General features: G+C 39.2%; 1 protein-coding gene across 6 annotated transcripts in view; it reads left to right on the top strand.

Moving 5' to 3' along the window:
- Positions 1-18,121, top strand: part of cacna1bb (calcium channel, voltage-dependent, N type, alpha 1B subunit, b) — a 165,399-nt gene that overhangs the window by 144,074 nt on the left and 3,204 nt on the right. For 3 of the 6 annotated variants that reach the window (XM_074690293.1, XM_074690288.1, XM_074690290.1), the window contains 10 exons: positions 2,745-2,841; positions 7,834-7,939; positions 8,069-8,176; positions 9,021-9,130; positions 9,751-9,932; positions 10,358-10,487; positions 10,595-10,705; positions 12,652-12,690; positions 14,762-15,017; positions 17,666-17,868. In XM_074690293.1, the coding sequence (XP_074546394.1) occupies positions 2,745-2,841; positions 7,834-7,939; positions 8,069-8,176; positions 9,021-9,130; positions 9,751-9,932; positions 10,358-10,487; positions 10,595-10,705; positions 12,652-12,690; positions 14,762-15,017; positions 17,666-17,868 (1,342 nt within the window). Of the gene's footprint in view, positions 1-500; positions 598-2,744; positions 2,842-7,833; positions 7,940-8,068; positions 8,177-9,020; positions 9,131-9,750; positions 9,933-10,357; positions 10,488-10,594; positions 10,706-12,651; positions 12,691-14,761; positions 15,018-17,665; positions 17,869-18,121 lie in introns of all 6 variants that reach the window. The other 3 variants (XM_074690294.1, XM_074690295.1, XM_074690289.1) reach the window with 2 other exon arrangements.

Raw genomic sequence — 18,121 nt, 5'->3', positions numbered from 1 at the left:
CCATGCATATGAATCAGCCACTCTCAGGAAAGTGCCTACTGAAATAGTTTGCATATTTCAATTGCTTTAACTCTTTTTCATTTCAAGCTTGAGGAAGGATATGTTTATAGTGTATCGTTATCTCTCTTCAGACTAAACAGTAACACCTGGTGGATTCTTGTCACTGTTTTATTTTTTAAGAATTTGGTTACCAGAGGAAAAATACTCAGTGAAAACACTAAATTTGCTCATGTAAGTTGTTTACTACTGTAACTCTGGCATTTTTAGACATTTAACTCTGTCAACTAGGCTCCTGTGAGGACCTGAGGTTTGTTTCTGAATTTGGGCAAAATGACACCTGTGATCTCTTATCCAGTACATGTGCAGGTTAAAGTCTCTGGCAACTAAAGAAATCAAATTATGTGGCCACCTAAATAATAATGTTATCCCTTGTATACATTTTTCTAAATTTAAGGTATTAAAGAAACCTATGACCTAACCTGTTGTCTTATCTTTTTCAGCGGAAGGATATGCTATCAAGATATGTACAAATTGTTGCGTTGTATCTCGCCCCCCCTGGGCCTGGGGAAGAAGTGCCCAAACAGGGTGGCTTATAAGGTTTGCACTCCCACACAGTCCTTTTGTTTTGCTTTAAAGGGACTGTGATGGTTTCAGACTGTAGATGTCTGTTGTCATTCCCTGCGGTGGCAGAGAATGATCCGACCACACATGCATACAAACACACATGACTCCCCCACTAACCAGCTGGCAGGTAACCATAGTGAATGCAGGAAACAATGCTGCAGATGAGGCTCAGACAAAAAAACAAAACAAAACACAGTTTCCTTGCTCGGCAGTAAGGAGAGCATTGTGAGCATTGTTTCCTCTTTGGTTACTGCCAATGTCTCTTAGCATGCAGAAACAGAGGGCATCTTAAAGGAATACTCAGCTGCAAATCTACCTTAAGGTGACTCTGACAAGTTTGTAGCAGCAAAAAGCAAATTTAGAAACTCTAAATCATGATCCAAAAAAACAAACAGTCACTATTAAGTTACAGAAAGACACAACTGAATGACTACGATAGTACTTGGCAAGATTTGTATAGTTTTGCATTTTTCGTTAATTTTTTTTTGTTTTATTTTGACTTTTTGTTTTAAGCTTCAGTTTAGTTTTAATTAATTTTAAAGGATGTGTTCTAATTTAGTTTAGTTTCTTTTATTGGCATGCCTAGCTTTTGTTTAGATTTTAATGGTTTGAGTCTTAGAACTTTAATTTGGACTTTGAGATTATTTGGGCTTTTGCCCTTGAGAAATATACTTCACCTTTCACTGCGAAGTGCTTGCTCCTATGCCGCTTTCTACTAAAATTCACTGACTTTAACCTTCCACTAGCAGACTGGGTGGACTGTGCTTGCTTGTGCGCCAACGGTTGTGAAACATACAACACTTCACATCCACCTGAAACAGTGAGTTTATTTAGTGACTACTTGACAAAGATCGACACCATAGAATCAGAATCCCCTTTTTAATTTTATTTATTTTAGTTGCTTTTTTTAACTAACTGTACAGTTTTAATTAGTTTTTATTATTTTTTGTAAAGCCTAGTTTTTTCACCTCTCATTTATGTCATTTTATTACATTTCGTTGCCTATTAATAACCTTGGTTCTTAGTTCTTTATGTAAGTGTCAAAAAGGACTTCCAGTGGATGCATGCTTCCAAGTGTGTTGAAAACGATGATTGAAAAGGCACATGGGATGAAAGACTAAAAGAAAATGTGAAAAGCCTTCATTGATCATTAAAGGGCTGCCTCAGCATGTTCAGAGTTTTAATTAGACTCATTTATCTGAGCATGATGTGGTGTAATAAAGTAAACTGTAAACTGTGATGTAGGGCTGCTCACAACACATAATACATAAAAATTATATTTCCACAGAAGTGAGCTTTATGGGCCAAAACCTATAAAACTAAACCTTAATGAGGGATATTTCTTCTCTTTATGACATGGGGTTGACCCAGCTTGGCTCTTGTATTGAGAAAATTCAGGGACTGAATGCTCAGCTAGCAACTGCTTAGCCATGTACATTAGATACCTTGAACAAACTCCGACCCAAATATGGATGTGAGCGTTTGCCTCCTAGATCTTTTTCTGCACTTTTCTGTCAGAAAGCCACTTTGTCGTAGCCCTTTTTAGAGGAGCAACACATTCTTCCACCTGCAGTGTGCCGATCAACTATTCCATAAAATGAAAGAATTAGCAGCTTATAGAATATTTTAGAAATCAATGAAGAAAGACAAGTACTGAAGCGTAGGCATTGGTTGGTCATTTCTGTCGCAGAGTCACTATCTAAACAATTCAGAGCATCTTTCCTAAAACTGATGAATTTCCGATTCTCAAAAGACAGATTTGCAACTGAGTAAGACTTTAACATAAAATGCCCTCTCATTTCCAAACTCGTACCATATACCAGGATCCATCCTTTGTACAGGAAATCCTCTGAAGAAGCCTCCTACCTTCCTTCCTCCTCAGGGATCCATTCCTGGACCTTTAACCCAGCTGGAATGGCATTCCAGATCATGATATCCTGGAAATCTTATTAACAAGGATTTCTGTGTTTCCCTCTTCTACCCCCTCCCATTCTCTCGTTTGTGTTTTGCTGCCGTCTGTTATGCTGAAACTTCTCCCATACCCTTTTACTACCAAAACCTCCTCATCTGGGAATCTTCATTCCTCCTTCATGGCCTCCTATCATCCTTCCCCTGGGAAGCGGCCGCATGAGTTACCGTGACATGTACGAGATGCTTCGTGACATGTCCCCTCCACTTGGTTTGGGGAAGAAATGTCCTCCCCGAGTCGCCTATAAGGTAGACTTACCCCTTCCTCCTTTGTTCCTCTCTCTGCTGGTTCCCTGCTTCCACCTGTCAAAAATCTTCTGGTTTATGTCAGTGTGTCACAGCCAGTATCATCTGTCCTGATGTTGTGCTCTTTGGTCTTGTGGTGCTCTGTAAAGGTTTTCCGTATTGAAATCTAACAGGGACCCCATGTTAAACTGATGTATGAACAGATTAAAGAGCCAAATACAAAAGTATGTGAGACATTTCCACAACTTATCTAAATGGAAAAAAAAAAAACACCTTACATATATTTTATCATAAAATGACAGTAGTCATCTCTGGGAATAGATTCTCCCTATCTGTTAAAAAACTGAACAGCTCTGGCATTATTGCCTCGTAACAGGCAAAACCCGAGGGATGATCTTGGATAAATGCCATACGATTTTGTACAGGCACTCATGTCCCAAAGGACAAATGCTGCAGACTTTGGTGCGATTTCATCTGACATCATCTTCAGGTTGACATATTTGGTTTAGAGTGAGAAGTCATTTGTCACTTGGAAGCATATGGTGACGTAAAAGATTAGAGATTGAACTTTTGAGCCAGGAAAAGGAGTTAAACTTGACACAAGGATGAAGTTGCAACTGTTAAAGTGGGTTTCTGAAGCTAAAACACTCACTAGCTGATCTGTCCTTTGCTTCATACAGGCCTAAACACACAAAACCAATTAGAGCCCAACCAATATGGGATTTTTGGGGCCGATACCAATAACGATACTGGGGCAAAAAGCAGGCGATATCCGATATATCTGCCAATATCCAATATGTCGGCTGATATATACAATGAATTCATTGATATACACAGGATAAATATTGTTTATGAACGCAAATTATTACTTGCTACTGAAAAGTTCCATCTCCCATTTAATGCATGGGACTAAACTAGATTTTAAGTAACAATGTAGCTGCTTTCAAAACATGCAATAAATACAATAATAACAAAATAAATTGAAACATTTCCAAAAATTATTTCAACTAAGACAATAACATGTAAATTTATAAGCCCAGGTTAATCCTGCATGGCATAATGAAGTGAGACGCTGTGTAGTAGCCTTATATTAATTAACGCATGAGTGACAGAATGTCCGCGGAGCAAAAAATTTTTATACAATTGGCTACATTTTGGCCTATGTTGATTAATCAATGACAGGCTATAATCGGCCCGATTAATCGGCCCGCCTGATTAATTGGTGAGGCTCCAAAACCAATCATACTTATTCATCTAAAAACCTGTTGAGTGGATCTCAGTGAAATTAGACACTAGTTTTGGCACAAGAACAAGAGATTTAGTGTAGTATCTTTGGATTTGGATACTCATCACAATTCTCTGAGAGACGACACTTTCAGAAAAAGGCTCTCACCATTTTTTCATCAGCACCTGGCAGGAGTACCTGGCACATTTATCCCACAATCGCGATCATATGTACAGCTCAATTTCTTGAGAAGAGGGAGGCGAGAACGTAGCCCAGCAGCTCTCAGGTAGTGACTGTGCCAGCTGCTTACCTTTTAGCATGCAGACTTGATGGGAGCAGTTCCAGCACAAGCACAGCTGTCCAAATGAATCACATTTAAAGCAGCCCTGCCCCAGTTGTAAATGTCTGGGTCTGACGCGGTCACATCTCCAAATATAACTCTTGCTCTTGTGAATCGACAAACGAAGATATAAACCAAAGACGTATAAAGAGCTGGAGAGCACTTAAGGGCAAAGAGATATGTTTTTCCACATCTCTATTTTCTGTTACTCCTCATCCCATGTCATTACAGTTGATTACACTCCTTGTTAACCTTCCTTTCTGATGAACTTATTTACCCCTGATATTCACAACTGTCCCTGTTACACTCTCATTTCCATTTTTATGTTCTGTCTTCAGGCTAAGCAGTACTCTTGCTTTTGAGTGATCTTTCCTTCACCCTCTCTGGAGACTTGTGTTTCCTTCTCCTCTAACATCACCCTGCGTGTCTGCTCATATGAGTGTGCATGTGTGTTTTCTCTTTGTCTGCAAGCATGTGTCTTTTGCATTTGTGCTTTTGATGATGTGTTTTTTTTTCTGCCTCATGCTCATGTCTGCAGCCTCTGTTCCTCTACTCTCAGTTTTCTTAGAAAAAGATGCAAGACTTGGCACGCCTAGATGCTTTCCAGTTGAGGCACTTACTCCTCCTCCTCCTCCTCCTGCTCCTGTTCACTGCCTCTCATCTTTTCATCTCACTCTGTATTGTTATGCTCCCACAGTGGATATAATTTCTCTTTGTCCTGCTTTGAAGAAAATGGGAACCATCACGTACTTTTTTTTTCCTTTTCCAACAAATGTTACTGTGACTTGATGCTCCAGCCTTTCACTTCTCTTTTTATTTTCTACCACTCCTTCATTTTTTATTGGAAATCTTATACTAACTTAGTCATGCATGTGTTTACAAGTTATTAAAATGCAGCACTGACCCAGACTCCCTGTTTGGTGTGGATTTTGCTGATGACTCCTAGCTTTTTGAAGCCTATGCTACCATGCTTGATGAATATTAAGTCTTGGGCAACTTTATGGGAAAAAGTTATTTTTTGCTGCCTGAAAGCTATAAAAAAAGACTTGCTTCGACTTCTTAAAGTACATTACTTTCTTAAAGGGGCGGTGAAGAGTTTGAAAGTGCTTTTGCAAAAGTATACCTTCTAGATAAGTGTCTGATGGTAATACACACTTTAAAATGAGATTATCAGCGACAATATTGCTGGTTACAGGTTGTTTTAAATTGCTTCTTCTTAGCTTCCAGTTTGGGTCGACCAGGACTGGATTGATTTACGGAACATCTAGTGCTCTATGACAACACCACGCTGGCTGACAAAGTTTAGTAGTGAGAAGAGATAAAAAAAAACAGAGATCCGTTTTTTTGTTGCAAAAAACAATTTCTATGATTAATTTTGTAGTGATGGTGGACTCAGGAGCCTAACTGTCATACAGGAAAAGGATAAAAGAGTAGAAGAAAGCTAAATGGAAGGGTGACAGCCTGAGCTAAAGGCAAATTAGCCTTTAGCTCAGGCTGTAATCGTCCAGGAATTACTAACGTTACCCATTACGGTCATGTCTTATAGCACTAAGCTGCCAGCTGCACTCAATATAAACGGCTACTAAACTACTTACAGACAGACAGTGTTTACTTGTTGTCATGTTAGCTTACCGATATGTCGGAGCACCGGGTGCGGATGTTGCTAACATGTAGCCTGCTGCTACAACTTCTGCTACATGTCACGTTTCACATTAGCGCTATGTGACTGTACTGATAAATACCTTACCTCTGCACATTGTATCCAGTAGAAAGTTGTTTTAAATAAAGAAAATTTGTTTCAATCAGATCTCCATTGAATTCTGAAACAAACACACGCCTCGCTAAAAGTGATCTACGAAAGTGTGCGGAGACTCTGGGCCACAAGGTGGCGAGGGACTGAGGTCAAAACAGATCCTCCTCATAGCATCTTTAAGTACCAAAGTGTAATCTGTCATTTCGGACAGCCAGCAACATTTAGATATTTTTTAATGATAAAAATAAACCATAAAGTGAATAATAAGATATTAAAAAAGAGCTCAAGCTAACATAACTGTCCAAAACTCAAAAAAACGTTTTTTCTTGTCTTACGTCTAATGTTCTGCCTTTTTTCCCCTAATGTTTTTTTTTTTTGTTTAACTAGGAGTGTATTGTTTTAATAACTTAATGAGAGAAAGTAGGCATTACCAATTTAGGTTTCAACTCGTTACACTGCCATCGCATTCCACTATGCTAAAGGGGCTGTGAAGACCATTTCAAAAAGTTAGTGTTTTTTTCCTGGATGAAGACTTGGTTCCCCATAAGCACTTGCCTACTGTCCTTCTAGTGCTCATCTACCAACTCCAACCTCATCAGGCAGACCAAACGTAACCTCGCTCTTTATTTTATTGATGGACTCCCAAGTTTGAACAGACCACTACAGTATATCTGCTGCATGTGGGTTGCAGTAAGCAATATCACAAACAGTTCAGCCTGTGTTTTACCCTTTAGCCTGAGCTCTATCTTACATTTAACTGTCTTCTGTCCTTTTTCTTTTTGCCAGTTCAGCTCCAGTGTCCACCATTACAAATTAATCCAAGTATTCATTTTCAGCAAGAAAAACACAGATGTGCCTTCACTACTAAATTTCATCAGCCCATGTGGTGTTTCATAGTGACTTTGACATGCTGTAAATTAATCTTGTCCTGTCCGACCCAAGACGGAAGCTGAGAAACAGCATTTAGAAATAACCTACTTTGGTATGCCTGATCTTATTTTAAGTTGTGGCTTGCGATCAGGCATATACATCTTGACTATTTAAAGGTCTCTTAAAAAGTCTTAACAGTCCCTATAAAAGAAAAACTCATTAATCAATAGTTTTCTGCTAGAGTCTCATGTCCAAAAGAAAACTTTTTGTTTTAACCTCTTTTGTCTTACTCTATGAAGACAGGCTTCCACATGTGAGAGATAAATATTTTTTTTTCAAAGTTTAATAATGCTCTGAGCATCAGACGTTAGTCATATTTGAGCTTATAGCAGATGTGTGCTCTGCTTGTGCGGGTTTTGCAGTCTCGTAGCAACAACAGAGGCCATAAACAGCACAGTGCTCCCAGCATTCCCAGCAGTGTTAGCTTAAAAAAAGCTGTGTATGGTGGGCACTCAGACTTTGCACAGATGACTCTGCATCAAAATGAGTAAAGCTTTGAAAAAAAAATTGGAAACTACATTCCTGACCAGCTATTATTTTAAATCGACGTTTCTCGGCTTCTGCTTTTTAAATGTGAGGACTTTGTGTTTTTAGCCATAGATTTTTTTATTGCAGATTAAATATCTTTGGGCTGAGGGAAACTCTTACTTTTTATTCTTGACCTGATATATCAAAACATGACTTTTGCTGAGCTTTGATTGATTGTCTTCGGTTCATGGCACATTCTCTTTGATTCTTTCCTCTCAGCGATTGGTGAGAATGAACATGCCCATTGCTGAAGACAACACGGTGCATTTCACCTCCACCCTGATGGCTCTGATCCGCACAGCCCTGGAGATCAAACTGGCATCCGGTGAGAGACTAAAACTACAAAATCCCAAATCCCTTGCGGCTGGACTGACAGCTCATGTGTAAATGTGACTGGCAGTGATCAGCATGGTGCAGATTTGATGTGACAGATTTTTTGTGGGCGTGTCCCCAGGGGTCCTGGCACAGCATTTGTGCGATGCTGACCTGAAGAGGGAGATAAACCGAGTGTGGCCAAGTCTGCCACAGAAGACTGTTGACCTGCTGGTGACACCACCCAAATGTGAGCCACGCTTTTTAAATGAACTCCACAGACACCGAGCAGTTTGCTTAGCATGTGACTTCCTCTTGCATCTTTCAGAAAATACGCCTTTTATCCTGCTTAGTATTCCCTATTCTTTTTCTGCCACATCTACTTAGTTAAGAAAACAAGTCTATTGATTTAAGTTATTATTCCTAGTTTGGCAACAGCCTTAATTATTGCTTTATGATGAATGTCAATGAGTGATTGATCTAAATTTAATAAGATCTAAGGAAACAATTTTCACCAAGAAAACTTGTAGTTAAATTCCTAGCAGAGGAACTCTTATAGAAAAGAAATACACTTGGCACTTATAACTAAAAGAAACTAACATGGTACAAATATTAATGCTAATCAATAACTTCTGGAAATGGTGAGTTTTTGTAACATAAATTGTGTGAAAAATAATCCTCAATTAAATGTCCAAAACTGAGCGTAAAATATGCTGAGATCGTTACAAATACAACTTCTATTACCATTTGAAACAGCCGACTTGTTTTTTCTTTATTCTAAGGAAGATTCCTAAAAGGAGTTTGAACTTCTTTGAGGATTTTATGCATGCATCGTTGTGTGTATACCCATATTTAAAACAACTAATCTTAGTTAAATAATAATAATAATAATAATAATAATAATAATAATAATAATAATAATAATAATAATAATAATAAAGTCTTTAAAAAACTGATTATCTTTTCTTTTTTATGTGACACTTGCAAACCTTCTAGTAACTGAAAGAAAACAAGCTCTTGAGTTGTACATTGTTCATCTGGCTCCATCTACTGCCCACATGAAGAACTCATTCCTCATCTTCCGTTTCCTCCAGACAACGAGCTGACTGTGGGGAAAGTCTACGCTGCTCTGATGATCTTTGACTACTACAAGCAGAACCGTGCCAAGAGACTTCAGCAGCAGAATACTCCAGGAGGAACTCAGGTACAGCCAGCTGGAGCCTAGTTTCTAAAAGTAAACCATACCACAGTTTTTAAATACAGGTGGGATTATTTAGTTTGTCACAGTTTGAATTTATTTTGACTTAAGTAACATAAACCCATAATACCTGTGTGGTAAAAATACATGTTGGATTCCTACTATAAAAGTTCAGCTTATTGATATAGTCTTGTCTCAAGAAGACCTTGTTGCAGCATCTTTGACTTAGTTGTTTCATGATATCCAGAATAAGCTTGGTGGGTGACAGGTTATCATCGTTAATGGTTTTTAATAGCCCCTATTAATTGAAATTTTTTTGACATCAGCTAACATAGATTAATATTCTCATTGCTCTCTGGGTGGAATTTTGTAGTGATATTAAAATTAGTTAAAATTAAGAATTAGACCGTTAATGTTTTACTGATGCTTGTCTTGCTTATGTCCCTAAGGAGCATTAGTAAATATAACATATCCTTATGAGACCAAATGAAACAAGAGACTCTAAAACATGTTTGTATTTTTATCCAACAAAGCACAGCGCATTGGATGTTTTTCCCTTAAATTCATTGATTTTGTGGTCATGGATTCTTACTGCTATCATGACTATTTTCATTCTTTTCCTGCAGAGTAAGCTGGGGGCGTTGTTCCGTCCTATGCTGCCCCTTACTCACATACTGGAAGTAGAACCTCCATTCCCCAGCTGCAAAGAGTCCCTCTCACCTCAGCCACAGACAGCGCTCAAGCCAGAGGCTCTGCCCATTATGACCACTGCTATCACTGCCACCACTTCAACTACAAGAGACACTTTGTGAGTGGTGTTGATCTCTGTTTTTAAATAATGCTGTCACAATACTTTGCATGCTTGAGAAACAAAAGCAACATGGCATCTCTTCTGAACAAACAACGTGGGTTTACTTGCACAGCTATGGCACCAACAGAGTGTTTTTTATGCTTTTTAAGAATCCAAGGCAGTAGTATGCAGTTGACATTTGGGTTAGTGATGTTTGAAAATGTGTGTCAGCCTGTAGTGAAAGTGTTCAGCCTGAACTGCTGCAGGGTTCTCAGAGTGACAGCAGGGAGTCTGTGTAGTGAACAGAGAGGAGGACTGGTGTGGAAAGCCAGTTATGCTAACACACAATCCTTGGCTATGACGAATAAAAACTCACTTTCTATTTTATCTTGCTCACTGGGCTGCTAGTACTACATTCAGAGCCTTTGTGTGTTTTTATTCAGACTGAACCAGAGGAGTGGAATTAAACATTCCCAGTCTGGAGATGTTTCTCAGGCAACACAGAGGCCCAAAGGCCGAAGGAAACTACAGAGAGGCCAGTCAGAAGATGTGCCATACTCAACCAGACCTCAGGTACACCAACACACCACAACAACTTCTAAACACTGTCTGTGGTTTGTTAAGATCACTCCATCTGTCTTCCTCCACACAAATAACTACTTCTCTTCTCTTTCGTTCAGGAACAGGTTGAACTGAAGCAGGTAGAGAACATTTCAGACGCCGAAGGATATCCAACCCTGGAAGGCCACTGCAGAGCAACCTCTCTGCCCCGACTCAATGCTGAGTACTATGTAAGCTCTGCTGGGCTCCTTATCTCATTATTTACACTGGTTCATTCACAGTCTTTAGCTTTATTCTTGTGACTATACCAAATTTTAAAATCACAGACACTGTGGAATCCTTTAGGTTGATCTTGATGCAATTACAAACAGTAGCTTCTGTAGTGTAAATAGAACCGTACGATAATAAGGTGGCTTATTTTGGCAGTGAACAGGTGGCCCAGGGGCTAAAGGAGGGAAAGAGCTGAGAAAGTCTGATGCAATGACATGTTAAAGGGGGTCATTTAAAGCACCCGACAGCTACATGAGGCAAAGTCACTCTCTGTGTGTCCATATGAGTTCATTGATTGTAAGCCTCAGCAGCCTGACAACTTCACATGTTTGACAGTTGAGACAATTCAGGACAGATGAACTCGAAAGATGTTCAATACAAATCTACACATCAGCAGAGTCTCTGATCAACAGTTATATTTGACTATTTTTGATCTTGTAGTTGATTTCTGACTTTAGTATTAGAAACACTCCCAGTGCAAAAACGTTTGGCATGGGGCTTACTTTACAGAGCCAAACTGAAAGTGTAAAAACGTTTCCATGTTTGCTTCAAAGCTTCAGCGACAGCCATGTAGCATTAAGTGCGAGTAATTTTTTTAAAATAGAAATTGTCAAAGGATTTTACTGTGGATTTGAAATATATGTATTTTTGGGAATTAAAGAAATTGGTTTCATAAAAGATGCTAAACGGTTGGCTTGAGCTAGCTGCTTCGCCATGCCTAAAGTGTTAACATCAACATAGTTAGCCATCTTCCAATTGTAGCTCCACATGAAATTCGAAGAAATAAAATAAGAACATACAGCGTTGAAAAATGAAGCAAAGGGTGGGGGGGTATGAAAACTGCAGTTCCAAAAGTGTCCACTCAAGGCTGTCTGCAATAACCAAGAAATTCTCACTGACATCCAAATGCAGAAGCGATAGCTTACTGTCAGCAGTTGCATCTAGAGTGATACCATCTAGAGTGATATATAGAGCTAGCATTGTGTCAAAATGGGAGGATTCAAAACACATGAAGTCATTTTTGATATCTTATATAATACACAGACTTACCCTCTACAGGCTCTAAACAGCTGCTCAGTTACGTGACTGCTACAGTCCTTTTGCTGCTATAAATATGAACTGTCATTCATGTTGATTGTGTTTCTGTCACTTGTGAGTAAGAGTAGCTGCTCTTGTCAGCAGCATATGGACAAACAATATTTTTCTGTCCTTCATTTTTTCCCGTTCCTGGATTTTTCTGCTTGTCTGATCATGTCAGCGTTGAGCTGCACCGTTTGCCTGTCTCTGTTTTTATGTCTGTGTGTCTCTCTGCCATTCTGCTCTCTTCCACAACACTTAACATGTGCTTTCCTGATGTTTATGTTGCGTTTTGATCTCTTGCTCTCTCTTCCTCTCTGAAGGGATAAGGCTGGTGTTATTCTGTATTTTTTGTTAGTGTCAGTAAAACCCCAGAAGACCAAATCCAACAAAGCACTGGTCTGTCTTTTAGTACTGCACAACTGAGGATAAGAGGGTTATAGAACATAAAAATACATGCTCATATAAGAGATTTAGATTAAAAAAAGTATTTAATTGATAATTCTACCGGCAATATTGTTTAAGTTGAGGGGAGATGGTGGTCTGTTTATGTTCTTGTTCATAACCTTATCATTCAACAGATGTCTACAACTACAAACTGACTACAGAAGCAAAAAAAATATACTTGGCTCTTGATTCAATTACAGCTCTTAAAGTAGAATGAAAACATTGTTGATTTTGGGTCTTAAGTATTATTGATAGACAAGAATTAATGTACAGAATTTCCTCAGCTTTGTCCTCACTCCCTCTACTGTTTTCCCTCTCTCCTTTTTTGATACCCACTGCTAATGTTTTGCCCACCTCCCCTCTTGTGTGTGCTGTCTGATAGCGGAGCCACCCACGCCACGCCCCTGGGACCCACCTGGCAGTATGTACCACCTGTTGTGCCACCTCTTTCAACCTCTTCTTCCTCTTTTCCCTCCTCTTGTCCTGTCCATCCATTCTTCCTTTTCTTCTTTTGTATCTGTGTTTGGGATCACATACTCTTCTCATCCTGATGCAGAGTTAACACACCATCCCACCATCATGGACACAGTGACACCTCTACAGTACTCACTCATTTCATGACATTACTGATGAGAACATTGCATACGACTAAAAAATTAACATAGATGACACCCTGAAAAGCGATATTTGTTTGTGTCTCTGGGGTAAGTCCAACACTCTGCCCTGCTTTTCATCCTTTACAGCAGTCCAGTTTTACTCTTGGTGAAATGTGACTGTGTGTATCTGAGTGTTGTTATGTAGTATCATAGTGTCGTAGTTCAGTAACGTGTAGTTCTTTTTAGTTCTGTGTGTGAGTGCGAAACAAGGCAGGGACCGTACTGCTGCTTTTGTGCTTTTTGAATTAACAATTTTCTTTCACCACAAAATCTGTCCCGCCTTGAATGTCATGTGATCTTTTATTCAGTCTTAAAAACCTAATGAATCAGTTACTACCTTTTTAAATCTCTCACTGACAGTGAAAGATTTAATCAGTGGTGTTGGAGAAATGGGTGATTCTTGTAATTTTTTATCAAAGGTTAAGAAGTAAGATTTTAAGACTGCATATTAGACAAAATATGATATAACACATATTAATATTTTCTGCTGTGTTGTGATATTGTAGTGTGTGACTGCAGCTACAGGCTAAACTGTGTGATAGTGACAAGAAGAACAGCACCGTCACCTTGCACTGTATGGGATGGGAAATGATATTATCAAGGTTTAAGGTCTGAGGTCTGTGGGTTTTTGTTTGAATGGTTTTTAAGACTTAAATCAAGGATCAGTCATGTACCTGGGAAGTAACCAGCAGGGGGTGTGCTAACTTAGCTGCTGTTCTAGTTCCTATCACATGAGTTTGTCACCTGATAGCTGCACTGTCAGGAAGATAAGAACAAGGTGGGGTAAGTGTCCTCTAAGCGTTTGATGAAATAGCCCCTAAAGGGAAATCAGAAAATGTAATAACTCAGCTATTTTTAAAGAGCCTCCCAAGATTAAAGTGGGATTATTATCCTTTCTCAAACCACCTCAGACACCCTTATCCTATACACTTCTTGTCCTTGGACACTTAAGAGTCAGCCACAGTGACTGCAGTCCTAACCTTTGGGTTAATAGTGTGATTGGCTATAAGAGCCTTTAACAGCAAGTGTGCACTGACCTATAAAGTAAATAATACTGTAAAGTGAATGCGTAGAATAGGCATTTGTGCAAATTTGATTCCCTGCAAGGTGAGCAGGTCCACAATGCAATCAGTTCTCTGATTTTTACCTGAATAACAACTAAAAAAATATGTAATCCCTCAGAATTTACAAGAACTGCTCAGCCCATCGGCCTCCTTTCAATACAAACCAAATTTAAACTAAATGCTGCGGGGATTGTCTCTTGCTCAGAAGGTTCAGTCCCAGGTCTGGGTGTCCAGCAGACCTCCAGCAAGACACTTAAACCAGAACCGCCTGGTGTGTGGATAGGATTATTTAATATGGCTCCTTATTTAGAGGCCCTTACCATCAGTGATGAAAAGGGGAATGTAACTGGAAATATTAAACATATTCAGTTGTGTTATGTGCAGTAGGTCTGCACTGTCAGCAGGGAGGTTAAAGTTTGAGAAAGGTCTGTTGATAAAAACAAAAAAAAGACCATAAAGGACACTTTGCTAGGCCCCACCTCTTCTTTGTTTACTAGATTAGATAAATATGTAAATTTTGTGATTGTAATTATTCAAGTAATGTCTGAATTTTATGTTCATTCTCAAACTTTTCTGACATATGTGTTGAAGATGAACAGGTAGAAGGTTGGTTTTAAAACAAAATGTCACTCTCTACCGGTTGTTGAATTTGTGTGTCATGAGTATTTTTGTGATCCAGTGAAAGTGGTTTTGAGTGAAACCACCAGAGTCATCCTGTTTCCTCTCTCCTGAATACTAATACATCTCACTTTTGGTTTTTGTTCTCTCTCAGCCTATTGTTGACCTCAGTCCCATAAGACGCTCAGCATCCTCACTGACACAGCAGCACTATCAGGAGGGCGGGCTGAGGGGGTATAACCTGGACCGGGCTGGCCAGTCAGCAACAGGACCAGGACAAATCCAGGGCCAGGACAAAGCTCATCACCATCATCACCATCACCGCTGTCACCGACGCAGGGACAAGGACAAAGACAAGAAACAGAAGTCTCTGGATAGAGCAGGTTCAGTGCAGCCTTCCAGCACTGTTGGTAAGAAAAATGAGTCTCAGGAGGGTTGATGGGTAAATGTTCCATTTTGCTCATCACACTGTACATATTACAACATAAAAATGAACTTTCAAACAAACAAAAAAAAATTCTACTCAATTGATTGAAAAGGCCCCAAAAGTTACTAAGATCATCAGCAACAGTTGTTATTTTTTTGGCTGCAGTGGGATTTAAGGAATTAATTACTGGTGAACTGCTTAAATAGCCATTTTTTTTACATTTTCCATGGCAAAATTCTTGATGATGACACATTTGTCTTATAGTCAAACAAATTTGTTGTTTAATCTATATTTTTTTGCTAATTGTTTATGTTAAAAGTTGCTTTGGACAAAAGCGTCTGCTTAAAAAAAATAAAAATCCTGCACTTAATAGCAGCACCTGTAGCTGAATAATTTGTTACACTGTTGCCGCACTAACTAGGTTTTCCTTCTGTCTTATTTCTTGCTTGTGCTGTGCATAATGCATGTTACACGACTCATGTCCAAATTTCATCTTTAATCCCTGACATTGACTCCAGAAATAGGGCTCATTGTAGGTTCTCGGGGGACTGATTTCTTTCACACTGCAGAATTACTTTCTAAATGATGCACTGAAGCTACCAACAAAAAAAACCCTTGTCATTCCCTTCTTGGAGAGACGGACAGGATAACCCCAGACTAAGCTTCCATGTAGGATCACTCAAATGTCTTCATCAAGCTGCAGAAATTCTTTGGAGGATTAAAGTTTCATGATCGGGTTATGAAGGTGAAGGGGTTTCTGTTGAGCTTCAACCACAGATTGTACATGTCAGGCTTTCCATCTGATTAGAGGGGGTTACCAGCTCTCCAAGGAAAATCTGCTTTGCAGGGGGATTTAATTCTTGCTAATTTCTGCCATTTGCTCCCTTTGTTTCCTCTGACCTTTACAGTTACAGTACATTACAGTCTATGACTTGATTACATGTCAGTGTGTCATCTCACCTGACTTCAGGGGCCACTTCCTCCTTTGGGCCCCTGGGCCGCATATGCCACAAAAAAGGGACATCCAAAGTCTGGAGGAGGATATATTTAATGCACTTTAAAGAGCTATAATGAAAAATCAGAGATTTAAGAGACACCTAAGCAGTGACAGTAGCACTTTAACCTTAAACAAAAGTTACAAAGTGATATCATCTTTTATTGTTGCACTTATGGCTTACTATTCATTCTACTGGTGACTTTTATAACGTCTATCCTTTGCTATCTGTGAAATTTAACATTGTTTTAGTGTACGTTCATGCATAAGAAATAATGACACCCTTCGGGGGAGGGAAGTGCTGATTCACCCCTGTAAGGTCACTTTGAACTTCCTCCTGGCAGATATTTTTAATGCAAGTGGAAAACTTTTGGACTCAGATTTTTCGCAGCATATCCAGTCATGGTTGCAGTCTTTGTTTGCCGTCAGGGAGCCGTCTGTTAGAGCGATTAAAGTCTGGGCTTTGGTGGCTGGGTGGACTTTGTGTTGACACTGGAGGGCAGCAGCTGGGCTTTATTGCTGGTATAAAAGGTGCAGTGGACAGACCAAGCACAGGGATTTATAGACCCTGCATGATGAGATAGCAGAACATCCAGTAGACCTTTCTTTATCTTTTTAACTGACCAACTGTGGGAGTATGGTAGATTTTCACTCTCTGAAGCTTGGCAGATCAGATACTGCAGATAGCTAAAAAAGCCTCTGTGTTACTGTCATTGTGGTTTAATTTGAGTTCTGTCATTTTTCAGAGCAGACCTCAGAGCTGTGCGATTCTTTTTAAGCACAAAGTCTAGAAAGAAACACATGTATGACTTATTGTATAATTCTGTGCATTTGACAGCAATGAAAAACATCAGAGTTGTTTTAACTATAAGATAATGAGCCACCTGCATATTAGCTTCACTTGTTTCCTGAAAAGTGGTTTTTGTTGTGTTTTTGTGTTTGGTAGATTATTTCTCCATTCTTTTTTTTATTATTTTTTTTATTTTATTTAACCTTTATTTAACAAGATAAAAGACCCAATGAGATCAAGATCTCTTTTACAAGGGCGACCTGGCGAAGAGGTCAGCAACACACACTTCTTGGCAATAAATTGGATGCTATTAGAAAGACTGTTTGTTAACGTTCTTGATGGTGCCACCTTTTCCTAGAATGCCATGCCTCTGAGTTAATCTGCAGCTGATTTATTTATTTATTTATATTTGGGTGTATAAGCCTTTTAACAATAAAAAAAACCCTCAAACTTGTATTTTAGGAATATGTCCAATTACAATGTGTCCAAAAAGGCATTTTGTTAGTGTTTGTGTCTTTGGCGCATGCAGTTGATTAATCTAAAGATTTGGGGTTAATGATGCTGTAAGGCAGTTATTTTGCAAAGTCACAACCATGCATCTACACACACACACACACACTCATAGATGGTTTGTGATGCTATCTTTGCTGCCAAGATCTCTATTTTTGTCAGAGAACAACAGTTGTGCTAGTTGCTAATGAAGCAACATACTGGGAAAACACCAGGTTAAAACTTTTCTCTATTTTCTGTACAGTGAAGAATTTAACTCAGGCTGATCATAAAGAATGAAAATTAATTTACTTTTAAAAGAAAATCAAACCAAAAAGGAAAATTTAATCTTTTCCAGATTCCTTCACTGACCCTTCAGCAGAAGGTTTGTCCAGAGAGCGAGCACGGGAACGTGACCGAGGCCGGCCTCATGAGAGACGGCACCACTCATCAGCAGGAGAGAAGCAGCGCTACTATTCCTGTGAGAGATACGGCAGCAGAGAGCAGAGTCACGCCAGGTCAGCCGGTCCAAGTCGTTCAACATCACCTGGAGAGGGACAGGTGAGTAACCAGTCATTTTAAGCTTTTTTAATTAAGACGCAACTGTCAAGCACTCAGACTCTTTAACAGGCCAACAGCACTGCAATTACTGTCTCTTTGTTCAGTGGATGATCCCACAGCAAATCTCACTAATTTATTAGCACAGGCCCAATTTCAGCCTGACTTCAAATGACTTACTTTTTATGCAAAGCCTTGCTACAATCTTATCAGAGGTGTCTTTTGCATAATTTTGATAGCGTTAACTATTGTATAG

The sequence above is a fragment of the Halichoeres trimaculatus genome, unplaced genomic scaffold, assembly GCF_033239565.1.
Source record: "Halichoeres trimaculatus isolate MK-OKI-2021-1 unplaced genomic scaffold, fHalTri1.1 fHalTri1_scaffold_16, whole genome shotgun sequence".
Lineage (NCBI taxonomy): Eukaryota > Metazoa > Chordata > Actinopteri > Labriformes > Labridae > Halichoeres > Halichoeres trimaculatus.
Note: the sequence above shows the minus strand (reverse complement) of the source record. Positions and strands in the feature narration are given on the sequence as shown.